General features: G+C 39.0%; 1 protein-coding gene across 14 annotated transcripts in view; it reads left to right on the top strand.

The window, feature by feature from the left end:
- The window catches only part of LOC138764176 (voltage-dependent L-type calcium channel subunit alpha-1D-like), a 427400-nt gene that overhangs the window by 301877 nt on the left and 105123 nt on the right, over positions 1 to 20400 (top strand). For all 14 annotated transcript variants that reach the window (XM_069939715.1, XM_069939725.1, XM_069939713.1 and 11 more), the window contains 5 exons: positions 6055 to 6214; positions 7916 to 8043; positions 9690 to 9786; positions 10873 to 10975; positions 14466 to 14567. In XM_069939715.1, coding sequence (XP_069795816.1) covers positions 6055 to 6214; positions 7916 to 8043; positions 9690 to 9786; positions 10873 to 10975; positions 14466 to 14567 — 590 coding nt within the window. The remainder of the gene's footprint in view (positions 1 to 6054; positions 6215 to 7915; positions 8044 to 9689; positions 9787 to 10872; positions 10976 to 14465; positions 14568 to 20400) is intronic.

Below are 20400 nucleotides of genomic sequence, written 5' to 3'. Positions count from 1 at the left end.
TCAGAGAAGTAGCTGGGGATTCATAGGATTGGTATACAATATACTATATACTATATATATACCATATATAAATAAATAAATAAATATATATATATATATATATTTTTTTTATATATATATATACTACATATATATATGTTTACTATGTACAATCACCTCGAAAAAATGAATTTCATGCATACAGCTCTGTAGCACTATCGATCAACCACACTAAACAAAGAGTTGTGATTAATATGTTTTAATCACCTTAAGACATCAACACATCTCACTTGTTGCTGGCCCAGTTCCAAGGGAGGTACTGAGGGAGGAGTTTGGGCATAACAGCCTTTATACGGATTTCTGGGAGGGAGGAGTCACAGGTTCAGGGGGCGGGACAGCTCATACAATGCATACAACACATTGGTCGCACCACACTCACCCCTTCTTTTGAAACAAAGTCAAAGCAGGGTGAAGTGATTCAATTTTCGTTACAGGTTCAGCTTGTCCGGTGTCTCGTCTATCGCTGCGAGCGATATTGTAATATTGTAAGATTGTAATATTGGTCGGCACAACATTGAGGGATGAAGGGCCTTTTCTATGCTGTCGTATTCTATGTTGTAATTCTGCAGTTTATATGATTTCCTGCAATTGTACTAGTCACAAATAAGTTAAACCATGAAGCTCTGTATAAAGAAAGAGCTTCTGCTCTCATCTTTTAGAGTCTCACTCACCACTTAACCAGTCGCCAATTCCACAAATGAACACAACTTGAAGTGAATGTGGTTATGGATTTGGCAAAGTGAAAAAGAGCATGAAAAATGAAGTGAATAGAGAAGTGTGGCTATAGTGAGGGAGAGCAAGAATTAGCATGGCTTTTGCCTTTAAAAGTGTCAGCACCTGGTTTCTGCAGATAAAACTAAATGTGATGCTTGTGAGTGGTTCTTGGAGGTACAGTAGTTTGGATTATGTATTTTGCGCTCCACATACACAAGTTGCAAGCTATTGCTGTACGTGAATCAGAATTTATTGTATTGAACAAGTGATATAATTCCGTGGTTGGCAGCAGCAGCGTCGTAGAGTAAACATTCATATTATAAACCATCTTACAGCATTGCTATAAAAAAATAATAGTGCACAAAAAGTAAAGCAATGCTTTGGTTCATTGATTATTCAGGAATCTGGCAGCAGTGGGAAAGAAGTTGTCCTTGTGCTTTTCAGTTCATCTTTAGGCTCTTGTACCTTTTTCTTGATGGTAGCAGAGTGAAGAGGGCATGGCCTGGGTGGGTGTCTTTGAGGATAGAGACTGCTTTTTTAAGACACCACCTCATGTGGATGTTCTTGATGGAGTGAAGTCTGGTGCCTGAGATGTTGCAGGCCAAGTTAACAACCCTCTGGAATTTATTCTTGTCCTGAGAGTTGACGCCTCCATACCAGGCAGTGACACAGCCAGCCAGAATGCTCTCCACGGCTCACCTGTAGAGGTTTATAAGAGTCTTCGGTGACCTATCGAACCTCCTCAGACACCTCACAAAGTATAGCCGCTGGAGAGCCTTCTTTGTGATTGCATCAACGTGAAGTGAAGGCTCCAGGAGAGATCCTCGGTGATGTTGGCACCCAGGAATTTTAAGTTATTGACCCTCTCCACTACTGGATCATGTTCCCCTAACTTCATCCTGAAGTCATCAATAATCTCCTTGGTCTTACACCATTCAATGAGCTGATATAACCCCCTCCTGTACACTTCCTCATTGTCTTTTGTGATTCTTTCAACAACTGTGGTGTCAACAGCAAACTTGTGGATGGCATTGAAATTGTGCCTGGCCACATAGTCATGGGCATATAACAAGTTGAGCAGTGGGCTAAGCATACACCCTTGGGGTGTGTCTGCATTGATAATCAGTTAGGAAGAGATGTTGCTTCCAATTCGTACTGACAGAGGTCTTCCGATGAGAAAGTCAAGGATCCAGTTGCAGAGTGGGGTTCAGAAAAACTGACATGGGACTACGGGCTGAAATGACTTGGACTTCCAGATTTCAAAAAATATTACCTAGCTGCACAGGATAGATTTCTCACAGCCTTCTTCACTGAAGAGAACCCCTTCTCTTGGGTTCAAATAGGAATGTATTCAATGGAGGAGGGGAAGCAAAGGACTTTATCTATAAATAGAGTGTCAAATCACTAAAGAAAGAGACGGATAATCCCATTCTAATACATATGATAGAATGTGGTAAGAAATTAATGAATGTATTGGAAAAAATGTAGGGATATCATTAAAAGCATCATTGTGTAAAAAATTGTTATTGCCTATGAACATGGGCAATAGAATATTAAATTTGTGGTATGACTAAGGTATAAGATATATTAAAGACTGTTGCATGGAAGAAACTTTTATGTCCTTTGAACAATTAAAACACAAATGCGGACTGGCCAATGGGACCTTCTTCTGTTTTCTCCAGCTTAGATCGTTCTTAAGAGAAAGATGGGGATCAACATTGACCCCATCTGAAACTAGTGAAACTGAATGAACGGTTTGGATGGGGAATATACCCAAATTTATAACAAAAATACACTACGCACTCCAGAGCGAAAGTGCAAAACCAGGATTACAGAAGTCGAGGGAAAGATAGAAGTTGGACTTGGGTGTGGTGATTCCAGAAAGAAGTTGGTCAGATTAGTGTAAGGACAACATTACATCAATTATAAATGCAAGATATGGACTGGTTCAGTATAATTTTTTTTACACCCATTATATCTTATCCCACAAAAGTTACACGGATCAGAAGCTGAAATTTCAGAGTTGTGTTTCAGATGTTGGACTGAGATGGGAACCTTTCTACATTCCATGTGGTCATGCATGAAAGTGAGGCTATTTTGGCAAGAAATCATAGAAAAATTAACCAGGATAACCAGAGTGGCCTTCACGGGTGACCCAGAGCTATATCTATTAGGTAATTTCATGGAAATAAGTTACAAATTGACCAAATATCAAATCTCATTTATAAAAATAGCACTGGCAGTAGCAAAAAAATGTATCACGATCACTTGGAAGTCCGACTGCCCTCTACTTATAGCATGATGGACGGCGGAAATGAACAGCTGTATACCTATGGAAAAAAATCACATAAAGAATACATATGACACTTTTGATAAGGTCTGGCATGGCACATAGGGGCCTAGATACCGTAATAAAAAGGGTAAAAAAGTAATTAATTATACAAAAATGTAGTTTCACCAACTGTACTCTATATACTTAAATTATATATAAGCTCTGATGGTGAATGAGAGGGAGGGAGGGACTGTTTTGATTTTGTTTTTGTTTGTATTTGTGAGAAAATGTTTAATATGTTGTATATTTAAAATGTTACTATGTATATTTTTTGAAAATAAAATATCAAAAAAAGGTTTAAATCACACATGTCAAACTCTGGCCCACGGGCCAAATTTGGCCCGCGATATAATTATATTTGGCCCGCAAGATCATTTAAAAAATGTATTAGAGGTGGCCCGCCCTGCAGCGAGAGCTGATGCTGTTTTTTGGTAATGTCACCCCCACCATCCTCCCCCTTCATTGCACATCCTTCCTCAATTTAACATGAGAAATTGTAACACGAGAAGTTTGTCGATGTCATCAGCCGGCAAGCCAGTTGGTGGAAGGCTCCCCGCACAACCAGTCACTTCTCCCACCTGTCGAGTGGTGTGGCGGATGGGCGAGCGCCTGTGATTTCCTGTCGGCGCGACGGGCATGGCAGGCTGCGCACGGCCCCGGGCAGCGCGAGCCCCGTGCACTTCTCCCGGTCGCCATGGCCTTCAGCGCTTGCACCCGCGCGGACCCCAGGGATGGCTGGTTCAGCCCTGCACGTGAAGAGAGAGATGGTGGCTGTCCGCAAAGGCTGATCGGCAGCGCGCTGGGCCTGAGTGGGTGGGTGAGCAGGGGTGGGCAGAGGGTGTAGGTGAGGAGTAATGGGCAGGGGAAGTTATGGTGGTGCGAGGGGCAGTTAGAGGGAGGGATGAGTAGAAGGAGGGGTGGATAGGGAAGAGGTAAAAGGGGAGGGGCAGGGCGAGTAGGGGAGGGGTGATTAGAGGGTGAGAGACGGGTAGAGGGAGGAACAGGTTGAGGGGAGAGGCAGTAGAGGGGCGTGTATAGGATGGGATGGGTAGAGGCAAAGCGAGTGGAGTGAGGGGTGAGTAGAGGTTCAGTAAAGGACTGGTCAGGTAGAGGGATGGTGGGTCGAGGGTGAATAGAGGCCTAGAGCCTGAGGAGTGAGCAGAAAATGCTGAGTCCTGATGCAGGCCAAAATGGACACAGCCTGTGAATGCTGACTACATCTCCACAGGGACCAAATATGTTTCCCTCAGGTCAAGCAAAGGGTGAACTTGAGCTACCTACTCCTGACCTGTAACATTATCCTCCTAAAGTGATATCCTAAAGTTTAACATTACATATGTTGAAAGAAGAGAAAACATGCAGATGTTGTTGAAAATTTTCAATAAATATTTAGTTCGGCCCTCGACTTAGTCCAAGTTTTTAATTTTGGCCCTCCGTGAATTTGAGTTTGACACCCCTGGTTTAAATGATCAATTCAATCCAGCTCATTACATCCCTTCAGTCTATTCTCAAACATTCATAATGTATGGTCTGCATTTCTTCCAAGGGGCATTCATTTGCTCACTGATGATTCACTTTGAGTCATGCCAGGATCATTTAACAGCAAATCCCATGATAATTCCAGCCCACACATGGACAAAAGGTTCATTTCAGATCTCAGTTATAACCTAAAGTTCATGATACCAAAGGAGCATTTAATTGAAGTATTAAAGATTTTTGATAAAATGCATTGATAGGAATCAAAGGGAAATCCTTTCATTAGCTGGAGTCATCATATCCAGAGTAAATGATCATGATTAGTGGAGACCATTGTTCTTAGCTGCATAGTATTGCTGGAGGGATGGTGTTCGAAACTCCGTTATCTTCAGTTACCTATCTTGCTTGCAGTAACTTTTCAAAATGGAGAACATTGCAAGTAGTGAAGCAGTATACCATGATGTGCAACAAGCCCAGCACGGCATTCTAACATGGGTTGATGAGTGCCTCACTGTAGTGATACAACCACAACACTGGTTGCACTCCTAACAGCCGACTGTTGGGGAAAACCACTGTATCTGCAGGTAGGCAACCTGGTAGGCTGGCCCCACCTGGCAGGCTGTCAATCACCGGCCTGTATATAGACTCGAGCTGGCCCCTCCTGGAGTCAGACAGACATGTGGAGTCAGCAAAAGACAGTCAGGCACATGTTGAGCCAGCAAAGATATTAAGACTGGTGTGTTTTGAGTTTGAGCTGATTAAAGCCTGTAGTATAGTCTTCTTATGTTTTGTGTTTGCTTGCTGCACCACAGCGCATCACCCTCACAAAAACCAGGCTTTGATGATTTCCACTCTGATCACAGGTTGATTACCTCCCTATGACATTTTGCAGCATTATCAACCATCCTACCATAATTATTCTTGTGAGTCACCATTAACAAGAGACATAACTGGACCAATCTTGTGCATGTTGTGTCTCTAAGTCCAGGACAGAGAAGGAATATTCTTTGCCGTGAGTCACTTCTTCAGGTTTAAGAAGGCGAGCTTGCCTGACAAAGGATTCAGGCCTGAAATGTTGACTGTCTTTTACTTGCTATGGATACTGTAATAGTCTTCACTTGCCTGGATCAGTGTATCTCAAACAATGCTCCAAGTTGCTTGTGTTCCACTACTGGGACAATATGCCTCCACAATGTGCACAATATGGAAGGTGCAGTGATTTAACAAGCCAATACATCCTTAACTGCAGCTGCCAATTTCTACCACCTTAAAGGATGAGGCAGTAGGATCATGTGAGCACCTCTATTTGGGAGTTCCCTTAGAAGTCACACACAGTTCTGACTTTGAAATGAATTGTTGCTCTTTTTTATCAATTATTTTAAAAACATCAGGATGAAATTTTGCCTTGATATGTTTTATATTAGTTAAATTAGCCATGAATATGATATTAAGTTACTTTTATTTTTTCTGAGGACATAATACTATTTCAATAGGTGTGCAACTGGAGAAGCTTGGCAAGAAATCATGTTGGCATGCATGCCTGGAAGACGTTGCGACCCAGAGTCAGATTATGGTCCAGGAGAAGAGAATACATGTGGTAGCAACTTTGCAATTGTATATTTCATCACTTTTTACATGTTGTGCGCCTTTCTGGTATGTGGTTTTTTTTTTCAAAGTATTTTGGATTCAATTTTGTTATCTTAAAAACTTTACCTGGATTTTCCTTTAACTAAATGATATTGTTGATGCAAGCAGGAAATTTACATTTCCAAACAGCTCATGAAGTTGCAATGAAGTTGCTGAACCATAAAGACCAAGAGATATTCGTGTAAAACTTAGTTGAAGTAATTCTTTTATTGCAAATGATAAAGACATTGACATCAGTTTTTTTTTGGGGGGGGGGATGAAAAATCATTCAAAATTTATGTTTCTACTTTACAATAAGTTAAATCAGAGAGAGATTGTTGATGTTGGAAAAATGGAGCCCCACACAAAGGCAAGAGGAACTCAGTGGGTCAGACAGCATCGACAAAAAACAAAAGAAAGGCGATGATTTGGACCACAATACTTCATCCAAAACACTGATTATTTTTAGTTACTCCAGCATTTTTTTGCTCCATATCCAAAAGTATTGATTACTTAAGAGAAGAATATCTGTTTCTGGGATTAGCTCATAATAATTGTGGTTCATCATGATTCCTGTCTAACAAATGTAAAGCTTAACATGGAACAGTACAGGCCCTTCACCCATGATGTTGTACTAACCTATTTAAACCTACTCAACAAACAGAACCTTTCCTGCCTCATGCCCATAATATTCTATTTTCCTTGCATCCATGTACCTGTCTTAAGAGTCTTTTACATGTCTTTATTGTACAAGCCTCCACTACCACCCCTGGCAATGCATTCCAAGCACATAAATCTGTTTGCACAAATGGGTGTCGCACAGATAAAAATTATATTAATAAACTATTAAATACCATTTTTGGGTTTTTGGGTGAGTTAATACCAGTCATTATTATTGTATTCTCTTTTTTGTTTAATTGTACCCTAACAGTGGGGATTTCTCCCCATCTAATTCATTCAGATGATGTGAAGAGTGGGGCAACTTCCAAAATTTTGTGAATCAAAATGAGTAAAATATTCAAAAACCTTAAAATAACACAAGTATTTAAATGGCCAGTCAGAAGCATCAAGGTTGATAAATGGCAGATATTGGCTTCATATGAAGTTCAAAAGTGTGTATTGTGCAGAATCCTTGCAAATAAGTGTTATGGTGGGTCAGGAAGAGGATTATCCCGAAGCACGGTGTAGAGACTAGAGCATCACCAGATCCTGCTGTGAAATGCATTTCTCAAGATGTAAAATTGTTCTCTTCGATTGTGAACTTGATTTGTATTTTAACATTTTTTCTATATCCTCAAATATTTCATCAACTGTGCTTTAATTCTTCCAGATTACTCACATTCATAGTGCATGATGCATCCAGGCTTTTCATATCAATATATGTTGTCAGTTGTGACTTTGAGTGTCCTCTTGGTGGCGCTATTCAGTCAATATTTTGCAAACTCTGCTGTTGCCTTGCTTTTCATTATAAACTTGATTCCAGGAATATGATATTCAATGAGAAGGTTTGGTCAATTTCTCTCAATTTATTTGGTGAACTGAAGTGAAAATCCAAGCTATATCAGAATTATTAAAAAAACGTATTTGTTTTTTTTTAAATAATGTTAGTTAACAACAAATAGCTGTGTTGATAATACTGTACTTGGATATGGATTTCACAGATCAGCTATTAACAAAAATAAAATATGTCCAAATAGATACATAAATTGTTCTACCTCTACACCTCAGATTATTAACTTATTTGTCGCTGTCATCATGGACAACTTTGATTATTTGACGCGTGATTGGTCCATTTTGGGTCCTCATCATTTGGAAGAATTTAAGAGAATATGGTCTGAGTATGATCCAGAGGCCAAGTAAGTAAATCTCATTCATTCTGGAACATATCATATTACTTTTGTGAACTAATTGTTCAGTTTATCACATTTTGTATCGATCGCAGTACTACAGTATAACAATTTACTTAGAAACTTAGTCTTGTGTCTTGGGAAGAATGAATGTTAAAAGATCAGCAGTTTGGTTTCGGAAAGGTGAAAGTACAGACATTGAAATAGGCCACAAAGAGAGAACTGTAACTTTGTTATGGCTGTGAGAATAACTCCCCTGGCCTTTGCTTAATGTTTTTCTCCCAACATCACCACACCGCCTCTTGGAGTCCAAATCATAAATTCTGACATTTGTCTTCATTACTTTCCATTCATTCATTTTAATGGATAGAAAAGTAAGATGATGGACCCAAATTCCAATGTAGGCAAGTATGCAAAGTCTTCTGCTGGGAGGACGTTAATAAAAAATACTGTAAGTTTTCAAATGGAGATGTGAAAATTTCTAGTAAAATATTGTGGTTTTGTTTTATGAGGACAGGATGCACTGGTTGCATAATTGAAGAAATAATTCAATGTAAGTTGAGTGAAAATGGCTCCTCTCAATTCAGGAAATAAATCAATAATAAAAATCAGTGGAAAAATCCTATCAATAAAAATTATCAGAAAACTTTTGCATTGGTTCCATAAGTCAAGAAAATGCAAGAATCCAGATTGTGTCGTTTTAATGTGGCCTAACAACTTGTTTGATTTTATAAAACATTGTTATGGTAAGTGATCATTCAAGTTGAAAGCCCATTACTGCCACCTCAAGGCATCTCAGGATGTCAGTCTTGTTTGTAATGGATTACTCACAAGAGAAATGTTCAATAAATGTATTGAAGAAAAATAATGTCAAATATGTATTCCTATGCTTTATTGCTGATTCACTTGAATTTAATTTCTAAATATTTACCAGTGGTACCAGATTACTCTTTAATTTTTAAAAAATCAGCTAGATATCATAATAGTTTTGCAACGTCTCCAAGAATAGGAACTTTTGTGCTATAAGTGGCAGATAGGAAGAGCATTCTCAACATGTGCCACAAGGACAGATTGTTTCTGAGTGAACTCTAAAATTGTCAAATCATGCTATCATTGTTTCATACCAACTGATCTCTCTCTGTACCTCTGCACACCTGTACTCTGTCTTGTACTATGTATGAGATGTCTTCTTGCAAAATATCTATTGCTGCATCCTGGTACATTGACAATAAACAAACTCCTCTCAGATAATTTCAAAGGTCCTTATACATTCAATAGAAACATCAAAACTTTCTTGGTTTATATGCCAACTGCACAGTACTTCAACCCTTAATGTAGTTAGTCTAGCTTCCCCTCAAGGTTTTCAATATTTCACGACTATTCACAAGTAAAAAATTAAGAATGGGTTATTTGATAGTTCAAGATTGTTGTAGTATCTGAATGATATTGCACCAGGCTCTAAATTCCGACAACTGCTTTGCTCAGCTATCAACAATGTTTCTTTCAGAGCTTGGAGATTTTATTTAAAATAATTTTAGACTCAACACATTTTAAACATTAAAAAATTAGCTGGAGTCCAATTGATGCAAAATAGGCTTTGTTATTTCATTTGTATAGCTGACAGTTGGCTAAAGTTTGAAATCAATATTTCACAGAGGAAGAATAAAACACCTTGATGTGGTTACATTACTTCGACGGATTCAGCCACCATTAGGCTTTGGAAAGCTTTGTCCACATAGAGTTGCATGCAAGGTAATGTCAATTATTTTTTTTTTAAATTGAAGCTGCAGCAAGACTGATATAAAGCAGAAAATGCTGGAGACCCTCAGCAGGTCAGATTATGGTATCTGAGAATGATTAGATGCTCTGGGCTCTTCAATGTTATGTTACCTCATTAGTACTTGTGATTATAGATATCCGGCACTGTCTGTAAGGAGTTTGTATATTCTCCGAGTGAATGCTTGGGTCTTTCCCAGGTGCTCTGGTTTCCTCTCTCCCTGCAAAATGTACGGGGTTGTTGGTTAATTTGGGTGCAATTGGGTGGCATGGTTTAAATGACCAGAATCAACTTCTTCTATGTAGTAAATAAAATTTAAAATTTAAATTTAAAATATTAAGCTTCCTGGTTACAACTCCCAAAAAATTGTAGTTGCTTTTTGTTTAATAGAGAGAGACAGCAGGGAACAGGCCCTTCCAGATCAATGAGCATCTGCCTCCCAATTATGTCCTTGTAGCCAATTGACCAACTAACCCGTATATCTTTGAAAATGTCAGATGTATTGCTTTGGAGCCTTGAATTTGTATATTGGCTTCAAATTATTATACTGTAGTTTTAAATTTATGACACTTAGAATCAGATTGCACTCTAGTAACTTTTTTTTCAGTTAGCATAAAAGAAATCTAATTACATCTTAATCTGCCATATTTTGCAGAGTACAATATAGTATATTGTAATAATCATTTGGACTCTGGCAACCTGGGTTGACTCCTAGTCTGAATCATGCAAGTTTAAAGTTTAATTTGCTGCTGTAAATTGTCATTTGTTAAATGGAGGGAGAACAAAATGACATTGATGTAAATGAATGCTTGATAGTTGGTGCAGACTCAATGGGCCAAATGGCCTGATACCATATTGTATTATTCTTGGCCTCAGTGACAAGGTTGGTGAGATTCCCCAGTTTCTTCTGAATCTGAAAAATAAAATATTTTTGGAAAATCACATCAGGTTCTTTGAATACTTTCTTCCCTTCAACACCTTGGATAGTTGATGTTAGTTCTGTCAACATTTTTACCCAAACAAAAAAAAATCAACAAAATTTTAACATATTTTAATTTCAGAGATTGGTCGCTATGAACATGCCCCTGAATAGTGATGGAACTGTGATGTTCAATGCAACCCTTTTTGCCTTAGTGAGAACAGCTTTAAAAATTAAAACAGATGGTAAGTTTTGGACAGATTTGGAATTGAACTTAGTTAACCCAGTTAACTCGGATTGTGTGATGTTCAATATTAATGCACAACTGATGTTGATAAGTGAATGCAATAAATTTCAACATGTTACACATGTTTGCTTGCCCACTTGAAAACATGGCAGTAAAGTCATTTTTCAAACAGTATCATATTTTCAATGCTACTGTGTACACAGTTGAATTAATATTAGTGAAATATTCTGAAGCTGTTAATTTAATTGCAAAATGTGTGTAGAGAAGGTACAATTGGAAAAAGAATAAAAATATTTTGCTCCTGATTCCAAAACATTACCTTGAAGATATTTAAGATTCAAGAAATTTTACATCCCATAATGAGGATAAAGATGAGTCAGTATGTGTGAGGGATTTAAGTGCTTTTTTTGGCTTGACTGGGATTGAGTGACAAAGCAGTAAGGAATTTATGGGCATAGAGAGTTTAAAATGTGTCTTTTGCTGTCATACAGGATTTGTACATGCATCAGAAGAACAAATGAATCCCATAGATAATTTTTTAGGTAATCTTTGAAGCTGCCTTTAAGAATCAAGTATTAATTTTAAAGTGTCCAGCGTCTGAAAAAGAGCCCATTTCGAATGATTATGTTTCTCCAGCTATGTTTTCATTCTAGTTCACCTTGTAAAATGGCAGCGCTGCTGGAGCTGCTGTAATGTCAGCCTTGCTGCTGGTGCAAACGATTGGAGAACAGAGTCACAGCACTCCCGCAGGGTCCAACGGCCCAGTCCGACAGCCATCGGCTGCATACAGGCTTCAAACAGGCTGTAAATGGAACTGACAGTGGTTTTATTAATAAAAGGAATACTGATGCCCAAGATGGTGGTGCTTATGATCAGCAACAGCTATAAGGGGGGATTGCAAGGCACTAGAAAATGGGGAGAACACCACCTCCCCTATTTGACAAGGAGAAGCAGAGGAGGCGACCCTATGGGACAGTGGCCATGGCGGCAGACCAGTGAGAGAATCTGAGGCTAAAGAACACACAGGCAGCAGGCTGTTGGCAACTCAAGGCAAGGAAGTTGCTGTCCACTGCAGTTGAGGGATCAAAACTCATCTGCGGACTGCTGGAGCCGGGCTGAACACTGGCTGAAGGGGTACCAGTTGTCAGATCTAGGATGTGAGAGGGTACCAAGGATGCTGAAGTGCTCCTGATCGTGTCAGAGGTTCAGATCTGGAGCTTGGGCTGCTGATGGCTTGGACTGGACTCTGGCTACAGGGGCTGCGGGAGCAATGGAATCGAATCCATGGACACATGGTAACTCTGAAGGGATTCTTTTACTCCTTTTTCTCTGACTGTAAGAGGCACTTCAGACTGATGGCAAATCTGTCTGCCGAAAATGAATTTCATGTAATATTGCACTGTCTTTATTACAGGACAATAAATTGAATCTTAATCTGAAAATAATGTAAGGCTATTTTGTGGGTCATTCAACTTTATTGAGGTGTGGATGAGAGATTGGTAGAAATTACTGCCATGTTGGAATAAGGGCTATCATTGGATTCCTCAAGCAAACATTCAAATGATTTGAGGCACCTTAATGTCATCCACAGCATTTATCATTGTGTGCCACTTTCTGTACCATTTTACATTGTAAAGTGCTACCTCAGCAGGAAGAAGTTAAGGAATAAAAATTAAGATAAGGAAACTGAGTCTAGATAGGAAATACTAGGCTCTGATGATGTAGTATTGGGAAATTTCTTCAAAAACATCCTTTTGCCTCATTGCTTCCCAACATATTTGATGTCTGGACTGGAAAAGTTTAGTTATAGGGCAAAATTAGATAGACTGCTCCCAGAGCAAAGGAGGCTGAGGGGTGATTTTATAGAGCCTTACAAAATCATGAGGGACATGGCAAAAGTTAGTGCTCACAGCTCTTTTGGGTGAATCTAGAGAGGGAATAGGTTTAAGATGAGAAGGGAAAGATTTTGGAGGGACCTGGGAGGCTATTTTTTTCACTCAGAGGGTGTTACATATCTGAGCTTCCAAAGGAAACTGTTCAAAGGCATAATTGCAACATTCAGAGCATTTGGACAAATGTATAGATTGGAGAGGCTTGGAGGGGATATGGACCAAATGCCAATTTGGTGAGGATGGATTAGTTGGGTTGAAGGGCCTGTTATATACTGTAGGACTCTATGACACTGGGACTGTTAGTGGTGAGTATACAAAATGGGCCCTCTTTCAGGATAATTAAGGTTATTGATTTCATATGCAGAAGAGAATGCAACATGACTAAATAGCTTGGCAAACATTTTCAGTATTGAAACAATAAAAATTTAGGTTACAAACATTATCACAAATACAGAATTGAATTTAGCAAACTTTACATGAAATCTAAACAGATCTGAAAGAAGTTGGAAAACTGAACTCAGATATCGTAAATACAGGTACACGATCCTTTATCCGGAACCCTTGGCGGACAGTGTGATCTGAATTTTGGATTTTTCCGGATTTCGGAAAGCCCACCCAAATTGTGCTGTCGTGTCCACCCCCATTCCCTTCCAGTTGCCCGGCCACCTCCCCCAAGCGCCCATTGCCTCCCCCAAGCACTGGTCACCTGGCAGCCTCTCTCCCCCTTACCGGATTTTGGAGCTTTCTGGATTTTAGATGTCTAGATAAAGGATCATGCACCTGTATTTTGGGGTTGCTGGGGAGGATGCAGAAAAGATTCATGAGAATGTTGCCATGACTGGTAGGCTTGAATTATAAGGAGGGGCTGGATAGGCTGGGACTTCTTGGCTCATAAGAGGCTGAGGGGAGACCTTTTGGAGGTGTATAAAATCATGTGGGGCATAGATATGATAAGCAGACATTGCTTTTTTACCCAGAATAGGTGAATATAAAACTAGATGGCATAGTTTTAAGGTGCACGGGGAAAATATTTGCAAGGGACCTGAGGTGCATCCTCTTCATGCAGAGGGTGGTGGATATATTGAATGACCTGCCAGAGGACATAGTAGAAGTGGGTGCATTTGTGATATTCAAAAGGCATTTAGACAAGTACCTGGAAGGTATAGAGGAATACAGGCTGAATGGGACTCGCTTGATTGGCACGGACAAATTGGGTCAATTGGACATATTTCCATGCTGCAGAACTCCATGACTTGAATTTCATTCCCAGGTTGATGATATCCTTTGAATTCTGTGAAATTACTGGCATAAAATATATCTTCACCATGTATGAATGTGTGTATTTATTTAGTAGATCTTTAAATAACTTGATCTTTTAAATAGGAACATCAAACACAACAAACTATGTAATTATAGAATAAGAATAATCAAATGTAAAAATATTTGTTGCCTCAAGTATATTTTAAATTCTTGTTGTACGTTTCATAAAATCACATGCAAATCAAAAATTCTGTTAGAAACTATGCATTAATCATACCTCCACCTTTCAAGAGCCTCAAGTAACAAATTCTATATGCTTTGTCTCTTTTGTTGCAGGCAATCTTGATCAAGCTAATGAAGAGTTGAGAGCTGTTATTAAAAAAATCTGGAAACGAACCAGTATGAAGTTGCTGGACCAGGTGGTTCCTCCAGCTGATGGTTAGTGCTACAATCTTAAGATTTTTTTCACGGTTAATTAAATTACATTTTCCAAGAATTGCAAACTTAGTACCATTTGTTTTTGAGTGATACAGAATTAAATTAATCTTTGCTAAATAATCCAATATGAAAAAAATTCTCTGCCAAACTTCATCAATTTTATTGTAAAAACACAAAATGCTGGAGAAATTCAGTTGGTCCTTTATGTAGCAAAAGTTAAAAAGTACTTAACCGATGTTTCGGGATAGAGCTCTTCTTCAACATATGGAAGAATGTTGGTAAACATCTGAACAAAATGATGGGGGGGAGAAAGGGGGGAGGCAGGATATGATAGGTGGAGAAGGGAGGGAGTGATTGGGGAGGAAGGATGGCTAGGTGAGTGGAGGGGGATGGGAGAAGGAGAACTGAAAAAACTGGAAAGGGGAGGGGGAAAAAAGGGCAAGCAGGTTAGCAGAAAGCAAAAATGTCAATGTTAATGCCATCTGGGTGGAGAGTGCCCAGTGTGACAGATTATGTTTTATATTATATATAGATATGTTTTAAAGGAGATAAATCGTGGCAGGTTTTTTTTAGTTTAGGTAACATATAAACACTTCAAAACAGATCTCATCTAAAATGCCAGAGCTCTGCTCAAGCCAGACAGTTCAGGCCCCGACTGCCTTTGCAAAAACTTTGAAGAGTGCCTATAAGGACTTCTTTACAAGTATGTGTTAATTGGACATGCTGTTGAGTAATGGATTATTGTTTTGGAAAGCAACAGATGAACGAATTCGGAAGATTAGGTCCGGAGCCGCAGTCTGTCTGAGTGCAGTTGGCTGTTCTATGAGGGTCATGTGGTTTTCTCTGAGTGAGAGAGATACAGAGAGAGAGAGAATACAGTTCAGCAGCAGCAGCTGGGACTGGAACAGGACAAGCTGGAAAGCTTGTGGAAAACCCCCCTTTTGAGGATGGATTGTGAGTTCTTAGTTCAGCCTGGTCAAAGCCCTTGTGGTCCATGCAAGAGGAGATGGCTGGCTGTATAATGTTCCACTTTAAAAAAGGGAAACAAAAAAGGAACTCTGGTGATCTGAAAGAAAGAGATTATCATCTGGAAACCCTGATGGGACAAGTTTCTTCAGCAAGACACTGAAGTGGCTGATCAGAAGGAATCAGTTGTGGGTGTCCAACGAGCAACAAATCTCTCTCTCTGAAAATCAACAAGAACCTACCTGAGCAGTAACCATTTACCTTTCAAGCACCAAAACCTGGTGAAATTCATAAATGTTAAATTCTGTGCACAGTATAAGAATTGCCTGATACCGGTTAACTTGGAGGAGTGAGAAGTGAGATTGGACAGTGAATCAAAGAATTTTTTTTTTAAACTTACACATACTTGCGCTTAGAATTAGAAGGGGGTTAAATTAATAGTAATAAGTTAAAGTTTGATTCTGTTTTCATGAATAAAGATAATTAAAAACAACTTTTGTTAAAGTAACCATTTGTCTTGGTGAATTCTTATTGCTGCTGGGTTTTGGGGTCCTCTAGACCCATAACACCAGTCAGAAAATAAGGTGGTGTTCCTCGAATCTGCGGGTAGTCAGGGTGAGAAGGGACATAAGACGATGGACAGGCTTGTGGGTATGGGAGTGTGACTCAGAATTGAAATGGTTAGCTACTGGGAGGTTTCTGTCGTAGCCCCAAACAGACCTTTCAAGTGAAGCAACACTTCACTTGTATATCCACAGAACTGATTTACTGCATCTGGTGCTCCCTTTATGGCCTTCTCTACATCAGAGAAATCTGTTGCAAATTAGGAGAGAGCTCTGCTGAGCACCTCCACTCCCTCTGCTACAACAGAGACCTCCCAGTAGCTAACCATTTCAATTCTGAGTCATACTCACAGACTCACATGTCCATCCAAGGCCTTATGTACTATTCCAACCCGACTACTTGCAGATTGGAGGAACAACGCCTTATTTTCCATCTGTGCACTCTAGTCAGATGGCATTAACATCGACTTCTCTACTTTCTGCTAACCTGCTTGTCCTTTTTTCCCCTCCCTCTTTCCAGTTTTTCTAGTTCTCCTCCCTCCCTTCTCTCTCCAGCCACTCAGCCATTCCTCCTCTCCCTGATTGCTGCTGTCCCCCCCTTCTCCATCTATCATCTCCTGCCTTTGCCCCCCTCCCGCTCCACTTTCTCCTGCCATCATTTTGTTTGGATGCCTGCTGACATTCTTCCATATCTCGATGAAGGCCCCTAGCCCGAAACGTTAGTTATGTACTTTTACCTTTGCTACATACTGTTTGACCTCCTTAGTTTCTGCAGCGTTGTATGTTTTTACTTCAACTATGGTGTCTACAGATTTTCATTATTTACTTCATTGATTTTATGTTTATACACCTTGGCACGGTTAGCGAAATGCTGTTGCAGAGCCAGTGATTGGGACCGGGGTTTGAAACATGAGCTGTCTGTATGGAGTTGTTTGTACATTCTCCTTGTACCTGCGTGGGTTTTCCCCGGGGACTCCAGTTTCTTCCCACCCTTCAACGTAGGTCAATTGGGAGTAATTGGGTGGCACGGGGTCATGGACCGAAAGGACCATGAAAAATTATGAAAAATATAAGATTTTAATTCATTTTATGTTTTCAGTGATAAAGAACTGCTGAAATCTACTGGCAATCTCATTATTTTCTTGAAATTATAATTTTTTTATGAACTGCATTTCATGGAAAATTGTTGTTCATTCACCAGTATATAATTTAATAAAATAAAGTGGAAAGTGTACTGGAGATGTGGTCTGAATCTTAACAAGAAATATAATGAACATGTATTTTAAAATGTTTTCATAAATTTAATCATTAATAGCTGTTAAAATCCTCATAGACCAGTATTTCTCCAGTGCTTTTGCTTTAAATTCTGCTTGATGCTTTTTTTATGAATTAATACTCTTAAAGAATTAAATGACCAGTTGTTTCAGATTAATTTCTTAATGCTTGCATGGCACAGATGGAAGGTAGCAATGCATGCAATGAATAATGTTTCAACTTTTTTGCCTGAGCTTCTCTGCAGCTTCAGCCCTTTTCTTCTTTCAAACTGTTAAGAATATTCTGAAGCAACTCTGTTTCAGGTTGGTGGCATGGAACTTGTGTTGCCTTTTACCAACTGTTTCCCCTAAGATTTATTTTAAAGGGAGACCATGCTTCAGAAATATTCCACAAAACTGGTTCTACCTATCTGCATGTCTTGGATACCAAACTTAGTACCATTGCCCACATTTGTTAAATCAACAATAACATTTTTAATGGTTATTTCTTCTTATCTGTGCTTTATTTTGCACAAGACCTTCCCTCTATCTTTATATTTTTAAGTTATTCTCTGTCAAAAAAGGATTTCTGTATTGTTGTTTTAATTAAAATCACTCAAACACTGGTTTGCCAAAAGTTCCATAAAGAACAAACACTCCCCTTCAAAATATCATTGATCAAAGTACCCATAAAATGTAGAAATTGATAAATTTTGTGCATAATTTAGCTTTTAGCAGGCCTTTAAGTTCCCTGCACTGAGATTAGATAAAGTAAAGGAAGTGCTTTGTCTCGAGTAGTGGTTTTCAAATTGCCCCCCTAAACTCACATTCCACTTTAAGTAATCCCTATGCCATAAATGCTCTATGATTAGTAAGGGATTACTTAAGGTGGTATGTGAGTGGGAAAGGAAGGTTGAGAATCACTGCTCTGGACCCAATTGTTACTGAAATATTTTGCTTGAGAAAAATTGTCATTGGCCCATTTCATTTGGAGTTATGAAACCATGCACATAAAGAGTTATTTAGGTACAATTAAAACAGTGATTTTCAAAATTTTTCTTTCCAATCACATACCACCTTAAATAATTCCTATACTATAGGTGCCCTGATTAGTAAGGGATTACTTAAGGTGGTATGTGGGTAGAAGTAAATAATTTGAAAACCACTGTTTTAATCGTACCTAATTGAATCATTAAATGCACGGTTTCATAACTCCAAAGGAACTGGGTCAGACAATTTTTCTCGGGGACTTCTTGTTTAAGGTACTGGAAAAACTTGGATTGGGACAAACATTTATAAATTGAGTGAGAACATTATACCATAAAACCCAAGCTAAAATGTTCACAAATGGACAAATATCTCCAGTGTTCCCACTGAGTAGATCTAGTAGTCAGGGCTGTCCTTTGTCACCAGCTCTGTCTATATTAGCCATTGAAACACTGGCAGAAACAATTCGACCGGATCCAGACTTAAAGAGGATCAAGGTGGGCTAGGTGGAACACAAAAACAATCTATTTGCTGAAGATGTGTTCATATATTTAACAGATCCTGCGGGGTCATTGGCCAGACTAAGGACCACAGTGGAAGATTATGGCGGTGGGGTGGGGGGGGGGGGGGGAGTGCCTAGGATTTAAAATAAATTTGGACAAAAGTTAAATTATGCCTTTGACTAAAAGGGATTACAAACCATATCAACAAGGAAGCCAATTTAAGTGGCAACAAGAAGGCATCAATTATTTAGGGGTAAGAGTAGAAAAAGATTTATGCAATATATATATATATATATATATATATATATATATATAAGTTAAATTATCTCCCTTTGCTTTGGAAGATAGAGGAGGGCTTGGCTAGATGGAAAACTCTGCCCATAACATTACTGTGCAGAGTAAATTGTATCAAAATGAAGGTGATGCCAAGGCTGCAATATCTTTTTCAAATGTTGCCCATTCCATTGCCCCAGTGCTTCTTCAAAACACTCAATGAACGTGTCAGAAACTTTTTGTGGTGTGGGAAGGTGGAAAAATTAACATGGGAATATAAACTAGGGGAGGGTCTAAAACTACCAGATTTAAAAAAAATATTATTGGGCTTCCCAGGCGAGATTTATTGATCTCTGTTTGAGGGAGGGGGGTGGCTCCCCTTCCTGAGCACAAATTGGACGACACTCGATAGGGGAAAGGACAGCAGGAATAAATAAGACACCAAATTAATTCCCAAAAAGACAAATAACCACATATTAAAACATATATACCAAATATGGCAAAAAATATAACAGTGCACTAGATTGAAGGTGGGGCTATCTCCTAATCCAGAAAAATTTAATACCCATGACGCTGGACAACAGGATCCTCGACACCTGGTGTCAGAACGGGATCAGGTGTATCACGGTCTGTTATGATCACGGGCAACTTATGTCATTCGAGCAATTAAGAATTAAATTTGAGTTATCTAATAGAACATTCTTCTACTTCCTACAATTGAGATCTTTCTTAAGAGACAAATGACTCTGCCGAGTGTAGCACCATGAAGATTCTCATTCGACAGGGGGATGTATTTAAATTTATTTCTAGAATATTTTGTACTCCAAATTGAGGGTCCAAAACCAGGATTACTCTGGTCGAGGGAGAAATAGGAGTCAGACTTGGGTACAATGATTAATGAAGATTGGTGGGAAGACTTGTGTCTAAACAGCATGACAGAGATTATTAATGCTAGATACAGGCTGGTCCAGTACAATTTCCTGCATCAGTTGTACCTCACCCCACAAAAATTACATAAATCAATGTCATAAATTTTGGATATATGTTTCAGATGTGGTGTAGAGGTTGGAACTTTTATCCACTTCACCTGGCTATGTATGAAGGTGAGATCCTTCTGGGTAGACCTGGGGGACATCTTAAAAATTTTTTTTACAAAAGTAGAGTTTTCACAAGATCCAGATTTGTTCCTTCTGGGAGATATCAGTGAAGTACGTTTAAATTATCCAAACATCAAATTCAATTAGTGAAGATCGCTTTGCCAGTAGCCAGGTAGTGTTTAGCAGTTGCA

The sequence above is a fragment of the Narcine bancroftii genome, chromosome 5 (assembly GCF_036971445.1).
Source record: "Narcine bancroftii isolate sNarBan1 chromosome 5, sNarBan1.hap1, whole genome shotgun sequence".
Classification (NCBI taxonomy): domain Eukaryota; kingdom Metazoa; phylum Chordata; class Chondrichthyes; order Torpediniformes; family Narcinidae; genus Narcine; species Narcine bancroftii.
The sequence above is the reverse complement of the archived record's forward strand: the minus strand, read 5'-3'. Positions and strand labels throughout refer to the sequence as shown.